The sequence below is a fragment of the Pristiophorus japonicus genome, chromosome 2, assembly GCF_044704955.1.
Source record: "Pristiophorus japonicus isolate sPriJap1 chromosome 2, sPriJap1.hap1, whole genome shotgun sequence".
Taxonomy (NCBI): domain Eukaryota; kingdom Metazoa; phylum Chordata; class Chondrichthyes; family Pristiophoridae; genus Pristiophorus; species Pristiophorus japonicus.
In genome coordinates this window covers 244,400,464-244,419,710 of record NC_091978.1, presented here as the reverse complement: position 1 = coordinate 244,419,710, position 19,247 = coordinate 244,400,464, and the positions used below count along the sequence as shown (strand labels likewise).

Genomic DNA, 19,247 nt, shown 5'->3' with positions numbered 1-19,247 from the left:
AACTATTAAAACTGTAGGACCAATATTTTAAAAGTGCACTCTCGCTTGTTCGAAGTGTGTTGAAATAACCTTTTTCCCCCGACAGCATTCCCTTGCTTTCTCTCACTGGACACCAAGAGGAAATAGAATGATGCTGAATCCGAGATCTGGCAACATTCCACAGCCTACAGGAGCAGGTTCTGTTGAGGGGCTCAGAGGAGGTGGTATGGGGAGGTACGTCAAACTTGGAACAGAAACAAAGTATAGTAAGAAATTCCAAGCCTAAACTAATACAGCTCACAAAAAAAGTTACATCAGAGAGATTATATACAGGTGCAACATCCCGAATCCTGATTTATTGTCCGAAAACTGGACATTTTGCGCATCCCAGATGGAGTCATCCGGAATTAGTGTCTGAAAACCGGACATTTTTGAGGCGGCCAAGATGGCGACATCGGGCAGTGAGGGACGAAGAAACCGGTACAAAGCGCAGCGCCGGGGGGCGCCACGGGAATCGAGAAGTGGCGGGAATCTGCGAGCGGTGAGGTCCAAAATCTGGCAAAACCCGAAATCCGGCATGGATTTGGTCGAGGATTCCGGATTTTAGACAAGAAAATCAGTAGTCTGAAATCCGGAAGCCTCGACCGAACCTGTGCTGGATTTCAGACCTCGCTGCTCAAAAACCGGCACAGATTCGGTCGACGATTCCGGATTTCAGACTATTAATTTTCTTGTCTGAAATCCGGAAAAACCCAAAAATTGGCACAGACTCAGACGCGAGGATTCTGGACATTGTACCTGTATAACAAATGGTATTATGGAGGGCAGAATATAAAATTATTCTTTGCAAATTCCCCACATGGCAGGGTGCTGACCTTAGCTTTGCTGTTTGGAAAAAGAAACCAAGCACTGCTGTTTGGAAAAAGAAACCAAGCACAAGCTGGACATAATCCGACAGAACCATGAGCTGGAAAACAAATTCACAGAGCACTGCTCTCGTTCAGCACCTCGCTATACACTACAGCAATTAACAGATTTGGAAGCAGGTTGGTTGCCAGTCCCCTCGGCCTAGTGGTGTAGTGCTGAAGGGTCCAGAAGGGGAAGAAAACCAAAATGACCAGGAACAAATCTTTTGATACCTTATATAAATACCAAGAAAAATATTCACTTACATGCAGTGTCGAGCAAAGGCAAGAAAGTCACCGTAGCAGTGATCTGTCTAATGACGGACCGAATCTCATCTTGAATCGCTTTCTCAGATTTCTCCCTTGCTTGGCTGCAATGAGACAATTATTACATTGAAAGCAATGTACTGGCCAAACAACAATCAGTAATCTCAATATTCCTGATCTTTATTTAGTCAATATTGAAAACTGAAGCTCTCTTTGAAACAGCACACGTGCTGCAAATCTTAAAATGGGAATATTTTGATGAGGTTAACTTGGAGCCAAGACTCTTCTGCCTCCCTTCCGTCTCGATATAAGCTTTATTCCCCTTTCATCTCTTAGAATGATGACAATGCTACAGTCCATGAGCCAGCCACTCATTTTTTCAGCTCACAAGACCAGGACTTCAAACCCGGCACAAAGTTCATGGTCTATAGAGCAGTAGTAATACCCGACCGGCTCAGATATATGGACTATGTACAGCAGGCACCTCAAAACACTGGAGAAGTACCACCAACGTTGCCTCCGCAAGATCCTGCAAATCTATTAGTAGGATTGGGACACCAACATCAGGGGCACGACCAAGAACCCAATCACCAATATGACTGAATAATTTCTGATCTCCCTTATCACACACATTTCCCAGCCTATTTCCAATTGCACTAACTTCACCTTTCGGCCAAAGAAAAAAAACCTCTCCAAATCCCTGATTAACTCAAACTCCACACATCATGACACCTCTACCACCTAAAAACTCTCAAGTTACATACCTTCAGCCTGGTTTCCACCCCTCTCACTGCACAGCTGAAGCCACAAATTGCATCTTCTGTCATAGCGATGCATTATCCCTCCTTGTCCTCCTCAACCTAACCTTGCCCAGTGTTTGATATGGTCAACCACGTCATCCTCCTCCATTAGGTCTCCTATAATGACTAGTTCTGTGGGACTGTTCTAGTGTGGTTCCATTCCTCGTTGTCCCATGAAGAAAGCACATCTCCAGTATTGGCTTCTCTTTCCGTCCCGTAGTCAACTCTCGAATTTCCCAAGAATCTATGCTTGGTTACACCTCTTCATCATTACTGAAGGGTAGCATATAGATAGGATTTGCAGGTGTGGGATCAGCTTCCATACATATATATATGCCGACAACACAACTCTACCTTTTCACCGCCTCGCTTGAGACATCACTTTTATACTACCAGACTGCCTGTCTGACATTGTCAAAACTTCCTCCAGCTGGTCACTGGAAGATTGAAACCAGGTTTGACCCCTGTCACACACACAGCTCCTTGAACACCAACTCCATCCCCCTCCTTGACAATTCAGGCTAAATCAGACTGCAAAACTTTGCCACCCTGTACATGCCAACCTGAAGTTCAAATCCAATATCCAACACCAACACTACTTATTTCAACCATTAGCCTTACATTACCCCATTGACATCCTGATCCAGGTTTTTGTCACCTTTAGATTTGATTTCTCCAATACTCTCCTTGCCAGCCTCCCGTCCTTCATAAACTCCAGCTTGTCCAAAATTCAACCACCCATATCTTGTCCCACACTAAGGGCCCAAGTTTCCACAAGAAAAAAAACGGGCGCCCCTCTATTTTCGCGCCACAAAGTGCGCCTAAAAAAATCCTCAGTATTCTCCACCTACTTGCAGGCCCTCGGCGCAGCCAGCACGAGCTGTAGGGGGGTGGAGCCAGGTCCCTGCGCTGAAAACAGTGCCGGGACTTCTGCACATGCGCGCTACAGTGGGCACGCAAGTGCAGTAGCTTCAGGCGCCGAACTGTGTGGGAGGGGCCCGAAGCACGCAGCCCCTAGCCCTGGCTGAATGACCTCACTGGGGCTGCGTGAATAAGGCTCCTCCCACGGCCAGCTCCTGCTTCCCCCCCCCCGACCAGACCCGACACTCGCTCCCCGCCCCCCCCCCGCCTCCCGACCAGACCCGACACCCGCTCCCCCCCCCCCCCGCCTCCGGACCAGACCAGACCCGACACCCGCTTCCCCCTGCCTCCGGACCAGACCCGACACTCGCTCCCCGCCCCCCCCCCCCTGCCTCCCGACCAGACCCGACACCCGCTCCCTTCCCCCCCCCCACCCCCCCCCGCCTCCGGACCAGACCAGACCCGACACCCGCTCCCTCCTGCCTCCGGACCAGACCCGACACTCGCTCCCCGCACCCCCCCGCCTCCGGACCAGACCCGACACCCGCTCCCCGCGCCTCCGGACCAGACCAGACACCCGCGCCCTCCCCCTCCCCCCCCGCGCTCCTGTTCCCGCTCCCCGGCCCCCCGACTGGACCCAACCCGACCCGCGCTCCAGCCCCCCGACCCGACCCTCCCCCACTGGACCCGACCCGACTCCCGCTCCCGGACTGGAACCGACCTGACCTCCTCCCCCTCTCCCCCTCGACCCGACCCGTAAATCTGGTGCTGGGGACAGGCCCTGCCTGAAATCTCGGGCCGGCCCGTTCAGCCTTCGGTCCCGAAAGGCCTGCCTGAAGCACTTTCACACAGGTAGGAAGATGGTTTATTTAATCTTTTCTTTGCTTATAAATGTTTATTCAGGTTGGATTTATTTGTATAATATTTGTATAAGTATAAATAAGGATTTATTATAGAATTTAATGACTTCCCTTCCCCCCCCCCCCCACCTCGTTCTGGACGCCTAATTTGTAACCTGCGCCTGATTTTTTAATGTGTAGAACAGATTTTTTCAGTTCTACAAAAATCTTCACTTGCTCCATTCTACTTTAGTTTGGAGTACATTTTCACTGTGGAAACTTTCAAATCAGGCGTCAGTGGCCGGACACGCCCCCTTTTGAAGAAAAAATTCTGTTCCAAAGTAGAACTGTTCTACCCGACTAGAACTGCAGAAAAAAAAAATGTGGAGAATTGCGATTTCTAAGATAGTCCGTTCTCCACCAGTTGCTCCTAAAAATCAGGCGCAAATCATGTGGAAACTTGGGCCCATTATTCCAATTATCCATCACTCCCATCATATAAAATATTGAATTTAAATTCCTTGTCCTCATCTTCAAATCTCTCCACTTCTCATCCTAGGCTAACTCTGGCCTCCTCCTTTCACCCCACTGCTGGCAGAGTCTTTAGCCTTACTCTTGAACTCCCTCCTTAAAGCCTCCACTATTAAAAACCTTCTCAAAACCAATCAACCAAGCTTTTGGTCACCTCTCCCAACTCTACCACCACGGCTCGCATCTGTTCCTTTTAATTACCAACCCTTCCCCACCTTAATTTTAAATTTAAAAAAATATAATTGTTGATGGACATAATGAATGAAGATTGAATGCTGTTTTCTCCCTAGTCGCATTAAATACAGAAGATTGAGAGATCTTTTCAGACTCTTGTTTTTGTACCACTGAAACTTGCCCACATTCTCATGTGTCAGCATTTAAAACCCACTCACAAACAGGACTCTGGCTATAAACACATAACTGATCCAGGCAAAGTATTTCAAAATATCAATCGAGTTTTCTTCTCAAAATTTGGATTCAAACAACATTAGTACATATTTCTTTATCAAGACTCAATTGCTGTTCCCAATTACTGAAGTTAATCCCTCTCCCTCCTTATTATAAGGTATTACACTTCACCGGGACCTCCAAAAAGAATTTGATAAAATTCTGCAGGAAAGGCTCCAAACGAAGCTCAAAGCAGGAAGGATTCAGGGTAAAATTTGAATACAAGGAATTTATTGCTGTGTAGAAAGCAACAGGTATTTTTAACGAATCATGGCTGCCTAAAGTACTGACTTAGATGCCCCAGGGATTTGAGTTACAAGCCCTATTGTTTTTAAATTTACCTTAATGACTTGGATTCAGAAACTCAATTGCTCAGATTTGTAGCCGATACCAAACTAGGTAGAGCAGTTGATTGAGGAGTTGGACAAAAATGCAAATTAATAGTTCAATGGCCGATGAAATTTAACTTGGACAAGTATAAAGTACTGAACATGGGGGGGGCTGGGGGGAGAAATAGTACACAAGTACACCATGAGGCACTGTTGAAATAGCTACAAGAGACCAAAGGGCTTTGCTAAATCGGACATGTAACTGACCAGAGCAGCAATCAACAAAGCAAATTACATAGAAACATAGAAAATAGGTGGAGTAGGCCATTTGGCCCTTCGAGTCTGCACCGCCATTCAATGAGGTCATGGCTGAACATTTGAATGCTGAACTATACAGCCAAAGCAGTACAGTACAACTCAGTAAAAAAGAATCAAACTACACAGTGCTCTGGTCAGACCATTCCTTGAATACTGTGTCCAGTTCTGGTCAAGATACATGGAAAATTCCAAGCCCTGAGGTATGAGAAACAAGTGGAGAAACATTGGTTTTATAGCCTTGAAAGGTGATTGAGGTGACCTCAGAAGTACGTAAGGTAATAAACAGCACACAAAGGTAAATCTGGAAACTAAACTGAGAATAGGATAAGAGGATGCATCTTCAATCTTGTAAAAGGCACATTTAGGACCAATGTCATAAATACATTTTCACACATAAAATGAGTAGAGCAGTTGAGCAAAAAGTCTAGAACTATTTAAGAAATAACTGGACACATGGGGAAGGGGAGCTATAGGGCTAATCAGGATATATGAGCTAAGGAGGGCCGAATGAAGTCCTCATCCTTTACCTTGTAAAACTACAAACCGCCTGATCTACAGTTTCAAAATTGGTACTTTACTACCAAGTTCCTGCAGGTGGTGCTGCTGAGCTATTACAAAGAGCCCAAGCCTACTGGGATTTTACGACGTTTTGTTTGTCCATACATTATGGAATAATTTGGCAAGCATAATAGTAGGAAAAATATCTACATAGAAATTGTGGATTGATAGCGTTTAGAAAGTACACTGTCTAAAAAACAGTAAGTGACAACTCTGTTCAAACAATTCAGTTGAAATGAAAAGAGGAATTACACACAAAGCATTAACCAGTCTTTTCTCTGTACAGGTGCTACCAAGCCTGCTGGGTTTCCAGCATTCCCTATTTTTGTTCCAAACAATAATAATTTGGACACAATTTCAAACCTTCCTTTCAAATTGATATCTACATTTATGAAATCCAACAACAACTTGTATTTATATAGCACCCTTAACATAGTGAAATGTCCCAAGGCGCTTCACAGGAGTATTATACGATAAAAATTCGACACCGAGCCACATATGTATAAATTAGCGCAGGTGACAAGAGCTATGTTTTAAGAAGTGTCTTGAAGGAGGAAAGAGAGGTAGAGAGGCACAGAGGTTTAGGCAGGGAATTCCAGAGCTTGGGGCCTAGGCAACAGAAGGCCCGCCCAGCAATGGTTGAGCGATTATAATCAGGGATGCTCAGGAGGGCAGAACTTGAGGAGCGCAGACATCTCAGTGGGTTGTGGGGCTGGAGGAGATTAGAGATAGGGAGGCCATGGAGGGAATTGAAAATAAGGACAAGAATTTTGAAATCGAGGCGCTGCTTAACCGGAAGCCAAAAAGGTGAGTGAGCACAGGGGTGATGGGTGAATGGGACTTAGTGTGAATTAGGACACGGGCAACCGAGTTTTGGATCACCTCTAGTTTATGTAGGCTAGAATGTGGGAGGCCAGCCAGGAGTGCATTGGAATGGTCAAGTCTAGAAGTAACAAAGGCATGGATAACGGCTTCAGCAGCGGATGTGCTGAGACAAGGGCGGAGACGGGCGATGTTACGAAGGTGAAAATAGGCAGTCTTAGTTATGCTGCGGATATGTGGCCGAAATATCATTTCAGGTTCAAATATGACACCAAGGTTGCGAACAGTCTGGTTCAGCCTCAGACAGGAGTTGGGGAGAGGGATGGAGTCAGTGTCCAGGGAACGGAGTTTGTGGCAGGGACCAGAAAAAATGGCTTCAGTCTTCCTAATATTCAATTGGAGAAAATTTTTGCTCATCCAGAACTGGATTTCGAACAAGCAGCCTGACAATTTAGAGACCGTGGAGGGGCCGAGAAAAGTGGTAGTGAGGTAGAGCTGGGTGTCATCAGCATACATGTGGAAACTGACGCTGTTTCCAGATGATGTCGCCAAGGGGCAACATGTAGATGAGAAATAGAAGGAGGCCAAGGATAGATCCTTGGGAGACCCCAGAGGTAACTATGTAGGAGCAGGAAGATAAACTGTTGCAGGTGATTCTCTGGCTACAATTAGATAGAAAAGAATGGAACAAGGGGCAAATGCAGTCCCACCCAACTGGACGACACTGGAGGAACATTGGAGAAGGATGGAGTGGTCAACCGTGTCAAAGGCTGCAGACAAGTCAAGAAGGATGAGGAGGGATAGTTTGCCTTTGTCAGTCACAAAAGATGTCATTTGTGACTATGATGGGAGCCATTGTGGCAGGAGCGGAAACCGGATTGGAGGGATTCAAACATGGAATTGCGGGAAAGTTGGGCATGGATTTGGGAGGCAACAACACGTTCAAGGACTTGAGAGGAAAGGAAGGTTGGAGAAGGGGCGGTAGTTTGCAAGGACGGAGGTATCAAGGGTTGGTTTTTTTGAGGAAAGGGGTGATGACGGCAGATTTGAGGGGGACAGTACCCGAGGAGAGTGAACCGCTAACAATGTCAGCTAACATGGGAGCCAGAAAAGGAAGTTGGGTGGTCTGCAGTTTGGTGGGAATAGGTTCAAGGGAGCAGGAAGTGATTCTCATGGACAGGATGAGCTTGGTAAGGTTATGAGGGGAGATCGCAGAGAAACTGGAGAAAGATGTGAGGTCAGGGCTAGGGCAGGATAGATCCTGAGAGGAAGTTTGGCCCAGTGGGCTATGGGAAGGAAGGGAAGAGGTAGAGGCAGCCGAACAGATGGTCTCAATCTTAGAGTCCACGAGCTCCTCACACATATTGTCGGAGATGAGGGTGGAGACTGGAGAGAGGGGTTTAAAAAGACGGTTAGCAGTGGAGAATAGAAGCTGGGGTTTATCTTTACATTCCAGAATGATTCTCGAAGAGTGAGCGATTTTGGCAGACGAGAGCAGGATCCGATCGTGCTTTATGTGGTCCAGCCAGATCTGGCGGTGAATGGCTAAACCAGTTTTCCGCCATATCTGTTCAAGTCAATGGGCCCAAGTTTCCACACTCGCCTAGAACGGCGCAGTCCCGACCTGGACGCCCGTTTTTCGCGCCACAAAGTGCGCTTAAAAAAATCCTCGGTATTCTCCACCTACTTGCAGGTCCTCTGGCTCTCGGCGCAGCCAGCACGAGCTGTGGGGGGGCGGAGCCAGGTCCCTGCGCTGAAAACAGTGCCGGGACCTCTGCACATGCGCGCTACAGTCGGCACGCAAGTGCAGTAGCTCCAGGCGCCGAACTGTGTGGGAGGGGCCCGAAGCACGCAGCCCCTAGCCCTGGCTGAATGGCCTCACTGGGGCTGCGTGAATAAGGCTCCTCCCACGGCCAGCTCCTGCTCCCCCCCCCCCGACCAGACCCGACACTTGCTCCCCGCCCTGCCTCCGGACCGGACCAGACCCGACACCCGAGTCCCCCTGACTCCGGACCAGACCCGACACCCGCTCCCCGCCACCCCCCCTGCCTCCGGACCAGACCCGACACCCGAGTCCCCCTGACTCCGGACCAGACCCGACACCCGCTCCCCGCCACCCCCCCCTGCCTCCGGACCAGACCCGACACCCGAGTCCCCCTGCCTCCGGACCAGACCCAACACCCGCTCCCCCCGCCTCCGCCTCAGACCAGACCCAACACCCGCTCCCCGCCACCCCCCCTGCCTCCGGACCAGACCCAACACCCGCTCCCCCCGCCTCCGCCTGAGACCAGACCCGACACCCGCTCCCCGCCACCCCCCCTGCCTCCAGACCAGACCCGACACCCACGCCCCCCCCCGCCGACTGACCAGACCTGACTCCCGCCCCACTGGACCCTACCCAACTCCCGCTCCCGGACTGGATCCGACCTTCCCCCCCCCCTCCCCTTGTCCACCCCCCCGCTCCCCCTCTCCACCCCCTCCTTCTCTCTCTCTCTTCCTCTTCTTCCCCCTTCCCCCCCCCCCCCCCTCCCCCCGACCCGACGCCACCTACCTGTAAATCTGGTGCTGGGGACGGCCCCTGCCCGAAGTCTCGGGCCGGCCCGTTCAGCCTTCGGTCCCGAAAGGCCTGCCTGAAGCACTTTCACACAGGTAGGAAGATGGTTTATTTAATCTTTTCTTTGCTTATAAATGTTTATTCAGGTTGGATTTATTTGTATAATATTTGCAGAAGTATAAATAAGGATTTATTATAGAATTTAATGACTTCCCTTCCCCCGCCCCCCACCTCGTTCTGGACGCCTAATTTGTAACCTGCGCCTGATTTTTTAATGTGTAGAACAGATTTTTTCAGTTCTACAAAAATCTTCACTTGCTCCATTCTACTTTAGTTTGGAGTACGTTTTCACTGTGGAAACTTTCAAATCAGGCGTCAGTGGCCGGACACGCCCCCTTTTGAAGAAAAAATTCTGTTCCAAAGTAGAACTGTTCTACCTGACTAGAACTGCAGAAAAAAAAATGTGGAGAATTGCGATTTCTAAGATAGTCCGTTCTCCACCAGTTGCTCCTAAAAATCAGGCGCAAATCATGTGGAAACTTGGGCCCTATGTCTCTTGGACTTAAGGGAGCGAAGATCAGGACTGCACCAGGGGAACAACCAGGGTGAGAGAGAGTCATTGTTTTAATGGGACTAGGGCATCAAAGGCGGTGGTGAGGGTGTGGTTGAGCAGATCGGTAAACTGCAGAAATGTCATGGTGAATGGAGGGCCAAAGGCTGGACAGTTGGGAGTTGATGTGCGGGAGAGTTTTTTCCCCCAGGGGTGGACACAGAAGGGTTTGGGGGCTGGGGGGGGAGAGCGATAAGAGTTAGTATAAAAGCTCACTGGGTTGGGGATAATATATTAGCATGGATAGAGGATTGGCTAACGAACAGAAAACAGAGAGTCGGGATAAATGGGTAATTTTCCAGTTGGCAAACAGTGACTAGTGGGGTGCTGCAGGGATCGGTGCTGGGTCCTCAACTATTTACAATCTATATTAATGACTTGGAAGAAGGGACTGAGTATAACGTAGCCAAGTTTGCTGACGATACAAAGATGGGAGGAAAAGCAATGTGCGAGGAGGACACAAAAAATTTGCAACGAGATATAGACAGGCTAAGTGAGTGGGCAAAGATTTGGCAGATGGAATATAAATGGGAAAATGAGGCTATCCATTTTGGCAGAAATATAGAAAAGCAAATTATAATTTAAATGGAGAAAAATTGCGAAGTGCTGAAGTACAGAGGGACCTGGGGGTCCTTGTGCATGAAACACACAAAGTTAGTATGCAGGTACAGCAAGTAATCAGGAAGGCAAATGGAATGTTAGCCTTTATTGCAAGGGGGATAGAGTATAAAAACAGAGAAGTCCTGCTACAACTGTACAGGATGTACTGCGTACAGTTTTGGTCTCCGTATTTAAGGAAGGATATACTTGCATTGGAGGCTGTTCGGAGAACGTTCACTAGGTTGATTCCGGAGATGAGGGGGCTGACTTATGAAGATAGGTTGAGTAGGTTGGGCCTATACACTGGAGTTCAGAAGAATGAGAGGTGATCTTATTGAAAGATGTAAGATAATGAGGGAGCTTGACATGGTGGATGCAGAGAGGATATTTCCACTCAAAGGGAAACTAAAACTAAGGGACATAGTCTCAGAATAAGGGGCCACCCATTTAAAACTGAGATAAGGAGGAATTTCTTCTCCGAGGGTTGTAAATCCATGGAATTCTCTGCCCCAGGAGCTGTGGAGGCTGGGTCATTGAATATATTTAAGGCGTAGATAGACAGATTTTTTGAGCGATAAGGGAGTAAAGGGTTATGGGGAGCAGGCAGGGAAGCGGAGTTGAGTCCATGATCAGATCAGCCATGATCTTATTGAATGGCGGAGCAGGCTCGAGGGGCCAAATGGCCTACTCCTGCACCCATTTCTCATGTTCTTATGTAAGTGGTCAGAGATGGCCTTATCTGCGATTGACACGATGGGAGTAGGGAGGCCACGAGAGATGGCAAGGTCGAGGGGCTGGCAGTGAAATGGGTTGGCGAGTCTGTATGGCGGGAGAGATTAAGGGAGGAGAGGAGGCTAGTGGACTCGGAGGAGAGAGAGCATGATGAATGAGATTGAGGTTGAAATCACTGAGGATGAGAAGTCGTTCGGTGCACAGGCAGAGGGAGGAATGTAGTGAAGAAATGTCGGTAATAAAAACAAATGCAAAGAAAGAAAAAATTTGCATCCAGATAGAGCCTTTCACACCTTCAGAATGCCCAAAAGTGCCTCGTTGCCACTGAATTATTTTTTGAAAATATTCACTTTGCAATTAAATACAGCAGTTAATTTCTGCATGGCAAGGTGCCACAAACATCACAGATGAATATCTACTTAATCTGGTTCAGAGAAGATTGTTGGCCAGTACACCAGAAGATCTCCTTGGAGAAAGTGCCATAGAATCCATTCCAAACACCTGAGCAAGTGGATTGGGCACTTCCACCATGAAGCACTCCCTCAGTATTGCACTGAACAGTCTTCCTAGATAATGTGCTCATGGAATCAGCTTGACTCGGAGGCACTGAGCCAAGCTGACACTTAAGCCAAGCTGTTAAAGTCCACAGAATAATAAAGTTAGTGTGTGCAAGTCAGTTAAAGCATTATACTTCTGTATTTTAATGCAATGTTTTGTAACTTTTCCTATCTCTATAATTACTTCATGATTCCACACTTCAGTTAATTCCATTTGGATTTTCCAACTGACAAATTAACTTGCCAGATTTGATAACGAATAATACAATTAGCTGACAGTTGCTACGTTACATAAAGGAAAGCTTAAATAAAAACAAAGAGAGCGGAGCAGTAATTATTTAAACCTCCACTAAACAGTTCAGGGAGGCAATTCCACCCGAAAGCTGTCAATCTTACCCCAAAACAATCCAACTGGGTCAAATTTATAGCAGGAAAACTATTCCAGATTAGCTTGTAAGCTGCATGTTTTTCCTTTTCCCACATCTTTAGAAATACATTTATTAAAAACAAATGATACACATTTTGCAGAAGTTTTCTAGAGTTTAGACATAAATATTACTAACTTTCATTATTCTCAATGAAGAGAAATTTATAGTGATCTTTGCAGTTATTTGGGGCAAAAAACTGCAATCAGAGGCATACCTCCAGAGTAGAAACATAGAAACATAGAAAATAGGTGCAGGAGCAGGCCATTCAGCCCTTCTAGCCTGCACCGCCATTCAATGAGTTCATGGCTGAACATGAAACTTCAGTACCCCCTTCCTGCTTTCTCGCCATAACCCTTGATCCCCCGAGTAGTAAGGACTTCATCTAACTCCCTTTTGAATATATTTAGTGAATTGGCCTCAACTACTTTCTGTGGTAGAGAATTCCACAGGTTCACCACTCTCTGGGTGAAGAAGTTTCTCCTTATCTCGGTCCTAAATGGCTTACCCCTTATCCTCAGACTGTGACCCCTGGTTCTGGACTTCCCCAACATTGGGAACATTCTTTCTGCATCTAACCTGTCTAAACCCGTCAGAATTTTAAACGTTTCTATGAGGTCCCCTCTCATTCTTCTGAACTCCAGTGAATACAAGCCCAGTTGATCCAATCTTTCTTGATAGGTCAGTCCCGCCATCCCGGGAATCAGTCTGGTGAACCTTCGCTACACTCCCTCAATAGCAAGAATGTCCTTCCTCAAGTTAGGAGACCAAAACTGTACACAATACTCCAGGTGTGGCCTCACCAAGGCCCTGTACAACTGTAGCAACACCTCCCTGCCCCTGTATTCAAATCCCCTCGCTATGAAGGCCAACATGCCATTTGCTTTCTTAACCACCTGCTCTACTTGCATGCTAACCTTCAATGACTGATGTACCATGACACCCAGGTCTCGTTGCACCTTCCCTTTTCCTAATCTGTCACCATTCAGATAATAGTCTGTCTCTCTGTTTTTACCACCAAAGTGGATAACCTCACATTTATCCACATTATACTTCATCTGCCATGCATTTGCCCACTCACCTAACCTATCCAAGTCACTCTGCAGCCTAATAGCATCCTCCTCGCAGCTCACACTGCCACCCAACTTAGTATCATCCGCAAATTTGGAGATACTGCATTTAATCCCCTCGTCTAAATCATTAATGTACAATGTAAACAGCTGGGGCCCCAGCACAGAACCTTGCGGCACTCCACTAGTCACTGCCTGCCATTCTGAAAAGTACCCGTTTACTCCTACTCTTTGCTTCCTGTCTGACAACCAGTTCTCAATCCACGTCAGCACACTACCCCCAATCCCATGTGCTTTAACTTTGCACATTAATCTCTTGTGTGGGACCTTGTCGAAAGCCTTCTGAAAGTCCAAATATACCACATCAACTGGTTCTCCTTTGTCCACTTTACTGGAAACATCCTCAAAAAATTCCAGAAGATTTGTCAAGCATGATTTCCCTTTCACAAATCCATGCTGACTTGGACCTATCATGTCACCATTTTCCAGATGCACTGCTATGACATCCTTAATAATTGATTCCATCATTTTACCCACTACTGAGGTCAGGCTGACCGGTCTATAATTCCCTGTTTTCTCTCTCCCTCCTTTTTTAAAAAGTGGGGTTACATTGGCTACCCTCCACTCCATAGGAACTGATCCAGAGTCAATGGAATGTTGGAAAATGACTGTCAATGCATCCGCTATTTCCAAGGCCACCTCCTTAAGTACTCTAGGATGCAGTCCATCAGGCCCTGGGGATTTATCGGCCTTCAATCCCATCAATTTCCCCAACACAATTTCCCGACTAATAAAGATTTCCCTCAGTTCCCCCTCCTTACTAGACCCTCTGACCCCTTTTATATCCGGAAAGTTGTTTGTATCCTCCTTAGTGAATACCGAACCAAAGTACTTGTTCAATTGGTCTGCCATTTCTTTGTTCCCCGTTATGACTTCCCCTGATTCTGACTGCAGGGGACCTACGTTTGTCTTCACCAACCTTTTTCTCTTTACATACCGATAGAAACTTTTGCAATCCACCTTAATGTTCCCTGCAAGCTTCTTCTCGTACTCCATTTTCCCTGCCCTAATCAAACCCTTTGTCCTCCTCTGCCGAGTTCTAAATTTCTCCCAGTCCCCAGGTTCGCTGCTATTTCTGGCCAATTTGTATGCCACTTCCTTGGCTTTAATACTATCCCTGATTTCCCTAGATAGCCACGGTTGAGCCACCTTCCCTTTTTTATTTTTACGCCAGACAGGAATGTACAATTGTTGTAATTCATCCAAGCCTCTGACTTGCGAAACAATTACGAACCTACCTCCAGGCTGCGTAGAGTTGCGGTCTCGGGCCTTCAGGCGTACGGCAGCGTAAAGGCCCATGGATCCCAGGGACGCAGGCGGTTCAGAAGTGTCCCTGGGATCACGTGGGCCCGGTCCTCCAATCACAAAGGAAGATTCCATTGCAATCATTTACGAAGGGAATTCCTTAATGATATGCAATGGAATTTCCAAATAATTTTATATTTAATAAAATTCTAATAATTAAAGATGTACTGAATTGCAATTTTATTCATAAGTCCCTTCTTTGCACCAACCTCATAAAAATGTCATATTTTGATAAATAATTTTAAACATCTTAATCCAGATCAATATTTGCATAAACTAATTTAAAGTGTATATGCATTATTTTGGATTTTTAAATGTTTTATTTAAGCCTATACCCTTATGCTGGCTAAAGCAGGCCCTACGCCTGCTTTTACCAGCTGTATGAGTTGTGCGGGCAATTGCTGGGCAGTTGTTGGGCAAATAGCCCAACTCTGCACCAGGAATACTGAATTCTGAGGATCTGTCATGGTGTACCAGGCAAGTTCTGGATTTCACGCATGCGGACTCAGTGTCATGTATGTAGACCATGTATACTAACTGTATAATCACATAAGGTGTGCCACCAGAGGGCACTGCGGTGGGAGACCTGAGGGTCACCTGCATAGGTATGCAGGGCCCAGTATAAAAGGCTGCCCACCATGCTTGTGCCTCACTCTGGAGTTACAATAGGACTAAGGTCACAGCAGCTCAAGTACAATACTAGACCTCATGTCTTTAATACCCTTATGAATGACTCCATAATAACTGGCGATGAGATTACGAACTTTCACGCAAAAATGACCAACGTTGCATTAGAAAAGTTCTGAGAGGGTGAAGATTGGGAAGCCCTTACGGAGCAGCTCGCCCAATATTTCGTAGCAAACGACCTGGTAGGCGATGATCTGACCACACTAGCAGATAAGCGCAGAGCTATCCTGTTGAGGGCCTGCGGTCTATGGCCTCATCAGGGACTTGTTTGCACCAGAGAAAACAACGACCAAGTCATAAGAGGAGCTGAAAGTGCTAATTCAGGACCAACTCAAACTGAAGGAGAGCATCCTCACGGCCAGGTATCGATTTTATACACACCGCCGCCCCAAGAGCCAGGAAATCACAAAGTGCGCTGCCGACCTCAGGAGGCTGGCAGGACCGTGTGAATTCGTCGCATCCCTCACCGATGCATTGCGGGGCGTCTTCGTAATTGGCATCGGTCATGAGGCCCTTCTTCACAGGCTACTGTCTGCCGAAACCACCGTCACTCTGCAGAAGGCCATCAGCATCAGCCAGGCGTTCATGACCTCAAGCTACAGCTGCAAGCAGATGATGACTCACTCTCAGAACTCAAACCCCACAAGTACTGTAAATAGAATGGTGCCTTTCACAGGCAGAACTGTTGATTATGAATCAGGGCAGAGTATACAGGCCCCCGAGTCCTTTAACTCAGAGTCTTGAGGGGTGCAAACGCAAGTCGAGTAGCACCATGCTGGCGTTGCAGGGGTAATCACAGGGCTCATCAGTGTCGGTTCAGAGACTATCTGTGCAAATGCTGCAGCACAAAGGGCCACCTCCAGCGAATGTGCAAGAGAGCTGTGACTCACCACGTGGAAGAGGAGTCAGCAGATGGCCGTGAACCCAGTGCAGATTACGAGGAGATGGCTCGAGAGGCAGCTCAGTCCCAGGACGAAGTGTATGGAGTATCTACCTGCACCACAGATTGTCCTCCAGTGATAATGGAAGTCAAGATAAATGGCGTTCCAGTCTTCATGGAAGTAGACACGGGGGCGAGTCAGTCAGTAATGAGCCAGGAAGCCGTTAAAAGGCTATGGTACGATCAAGCTGAACGACCCAAGCTGGTCCCGGTTCAGGCAGTTGCGCACCTACACCAAGGAACTGATATCAGTTATTGGTAGTACAGATGTAAGTATATCCCATGATGGCACAGTGCACAATTTAACATTGTGGATTGTTTCAGGTGCTGGACCAACGCTACTTGGAAGAAGATGGATGGGGAAAATTCATTGGAACTGGGAAGACTTCATCCCTCCAGCGATCGACGTCCCCCGTGCTCAGAGGCAGAGCAAGCCCCCACCTTCGGTTGGATCAGGCACCGGACAGCAGATCCGCGCAGCTCCCAAGGCACAGACCGCTCATCACAACTGCGTGCCGATGATCCGGCTGAGACGACCTGAACGCCCCTTCCCGGTTTCAGTGGCAGGACTCCTGGGGAGGAAGATTGGATCCGAGGGCACCTTCCCAGCTTCAGTGGCAGAATCCCTGGGAAAGAAGATTGCGGCAGTCGACATCATGGACAGGGAAAATATGGCGGCCAAACCATGAGGCGTAGCGCTAATGGAGCAACGACACATGGTTCCACACAAGGAAGACGATTGGGGTAAAAGTAGTAAGGCCATTTTAGAGGAGACCAGCAACCCACCATTTTTGAATGAACTGCTTGAAATTGGCAACCAATGTAAAAGTCCAGCTGTAACGAGCAAAATGTTGTTGAGCGATGTCAGGTGCAAATTGCAATCAGCCAATGTAGCGGGCGAACACGTAATGGTCGTATACAGCAGGCTACTCAATGCTGTAGCCTGTGTCCCCGGGACCAGAACGATGTATCATAAAGCGTCCCCACAGCTGACAGAAGTAGACAAGCCGCAGAATAAACGAGCAGAGGCACCGGTAGCGATACCCTGCCTCAGATTGGGTTAACATTGCAGGCACCCGATGGCATGAACCGCCACGGGCCAGAAACAGTAAACTGTGCCTATGCTCGCAGTCGACGACTGTCGCCCACCACCTGGGTGGAAAAGGCGCAGCCACAAAAACCCACTTGCCATCACGGCAATGCCCAAGAGCGAAGGGTCACCCGCAACGGCTCCTCCGAACGGGACCTGGACCAGCCAGGATCCCAAACTAGAGAATGCACGCAACGGTGCCCTCAAGGAACGCGAGTCAGCAGTCCCCTGCGAACTGCTAGACAAGACGAGGCAGCCGCACCGTTGCTTAGACGAAACACTCACTCACTCAGACCGCTTCCCAGGGAGCAGCAGCGACACTGTGCAAATGAAAAGGACAGGGCGGTCACAGACACATCAGCTGTCTTTGGGCCTGCCCGACACTAGGAGTAACAGCAAGAGCCTTGAGCTCCGGCAACGCGAGCAAAATGAGATCACCTCGCCCACTAGCATGGGACGATGACCTGGATCTCCTCCGGCCAAGCTGGAACTAGACTGTTCTTGTGTACTTGTACTGATATTGTAAATGTACCACACAAAGAAGCACAACTGTAATCCACCCAACAAATGTACCAAGATGTAAATGTAAAACCCATGTGATGAACTTGAATGCAACGGGTCATTAGCATAATCTCTGTGTGGGGCAGGGGGGTGGGGGAGAATGGAGTAGTCATGGACTCACAACCAGAAACCACTGGCAACAAATCTCACTACCAACCCACCCAAGCTAGAAGCGACCCTCCAAAGGTCAATCAGGAAGAGCAAAGCCCAGGTCACCGTCAATGTAAAAGTCAATTTGCATTAAAGACTTGGGGGGGGAGGGAGTGATGTCATGTATGTAGACCATGTATAGTAACTGTATAATCACACAAGGTGTGCCACCAGAGGGCACTGCGGTGGGAGGCCTGAGGGACACCTGCATAGGTGTGCAGGGCCCAGTATAAAAGGCTGCCCACCATGCTTGTGCCTCACTCTGGAGTTACAATAAATGGTCACAACAGCTCAAATACAATATTAGACCTCGTGGAGTCAGTGATAAGAGTATTAAAGACAAAATACAGAATACGTCGTCAGAGACTGCAATTTTAGCCGCATAAAGTTTATGGTCATGTACATACATGTCTGTGGGACTGTTCTTTCTTCATAATTAACTGTCAATCACTTCAAAAACCTTCAGTGATTATATCATAATTGCTAGTTCTTCAGTACGGACATCATGTATAAACTACATACAGCACAATACCCACCACTGGATGGGGGAGGGGGCTGGAAGGAACAAAGGAGTAATACTACCCAGGCTCTTTATACCATATACTCATATGGTGCTGGTGTGGCACCATCTTTTTGATTGGTATTTCATTTGCAATACAAATCTGAATCTATAGCACACTACCCAAAAAAGGTGATTGAGACAGTAATGTTGCATTATAACAATAGCCACTATGAAGCTTACAGTCAGATCTATTCTTAAACCATTAAAAACATCCGTGGCAATCAGGCGAATAAGCAGCATTGCAAGCAGGAGTTCAGAGTATATTTGGCTTTCCCCACACAAGTGCAAGCAGACATACAACTACAGCTGCCTCCTTGTAGTACTTAATGCTCCGACTACTGAACCTACATAAAAAATAATGGGTGCAAGGCTATAATCTCACCTCATCTTCAGGAGATAACCAAGCTCAAGCAGCTTATGTCTGAACCCTTACATGAGATTTCAACCTTACACTGTCTCTACTCTTTCCATTTTTTCCAAGACAAGCACTATGCAGTTTGAACAATTGTAGGATCACCGTATTTACCTAATTTTCACAGCAGAACATGGGTAAGATGTGGATTAAAATAGAAGCAGTGTCAGCCGTGGCTCAGTGGGTAGCACTCTCACCTCCGAGTCAGAAGGTTGTGCATTCAAGTCCCACTCTAGAGACATGAGCACAAAATCTAGGCTGACACTGCTGCACTGT

At 47.5% G+C, this 19,247-nt stretch overlaps 1 protein-coding gene across 1 annotated transcript in view; it reads right to left on the bottom strand.

Moving 5' to 3' along the window:
• Nucleotides 1–19,247, bottom strand: part of mad2l1 (MAD2 mitotic arrest deficient-like 1 (yeast)) — a 39,024-nt gene that overhangs the window by 7,734 nt on the left and 12,043 nt on the right. The window contains exon 4 of the mRNA XM_070871109.1: nucleotides 1,152–1,255. Within this exon, the coding sequence (XP_070727210.1) occupies nucleotides 1,152–1,255 (104 nt within the window). The remainder of the gene's footprint in view (nucleotides 1–1,151; nucleotides 1,256–19,247) is intronic.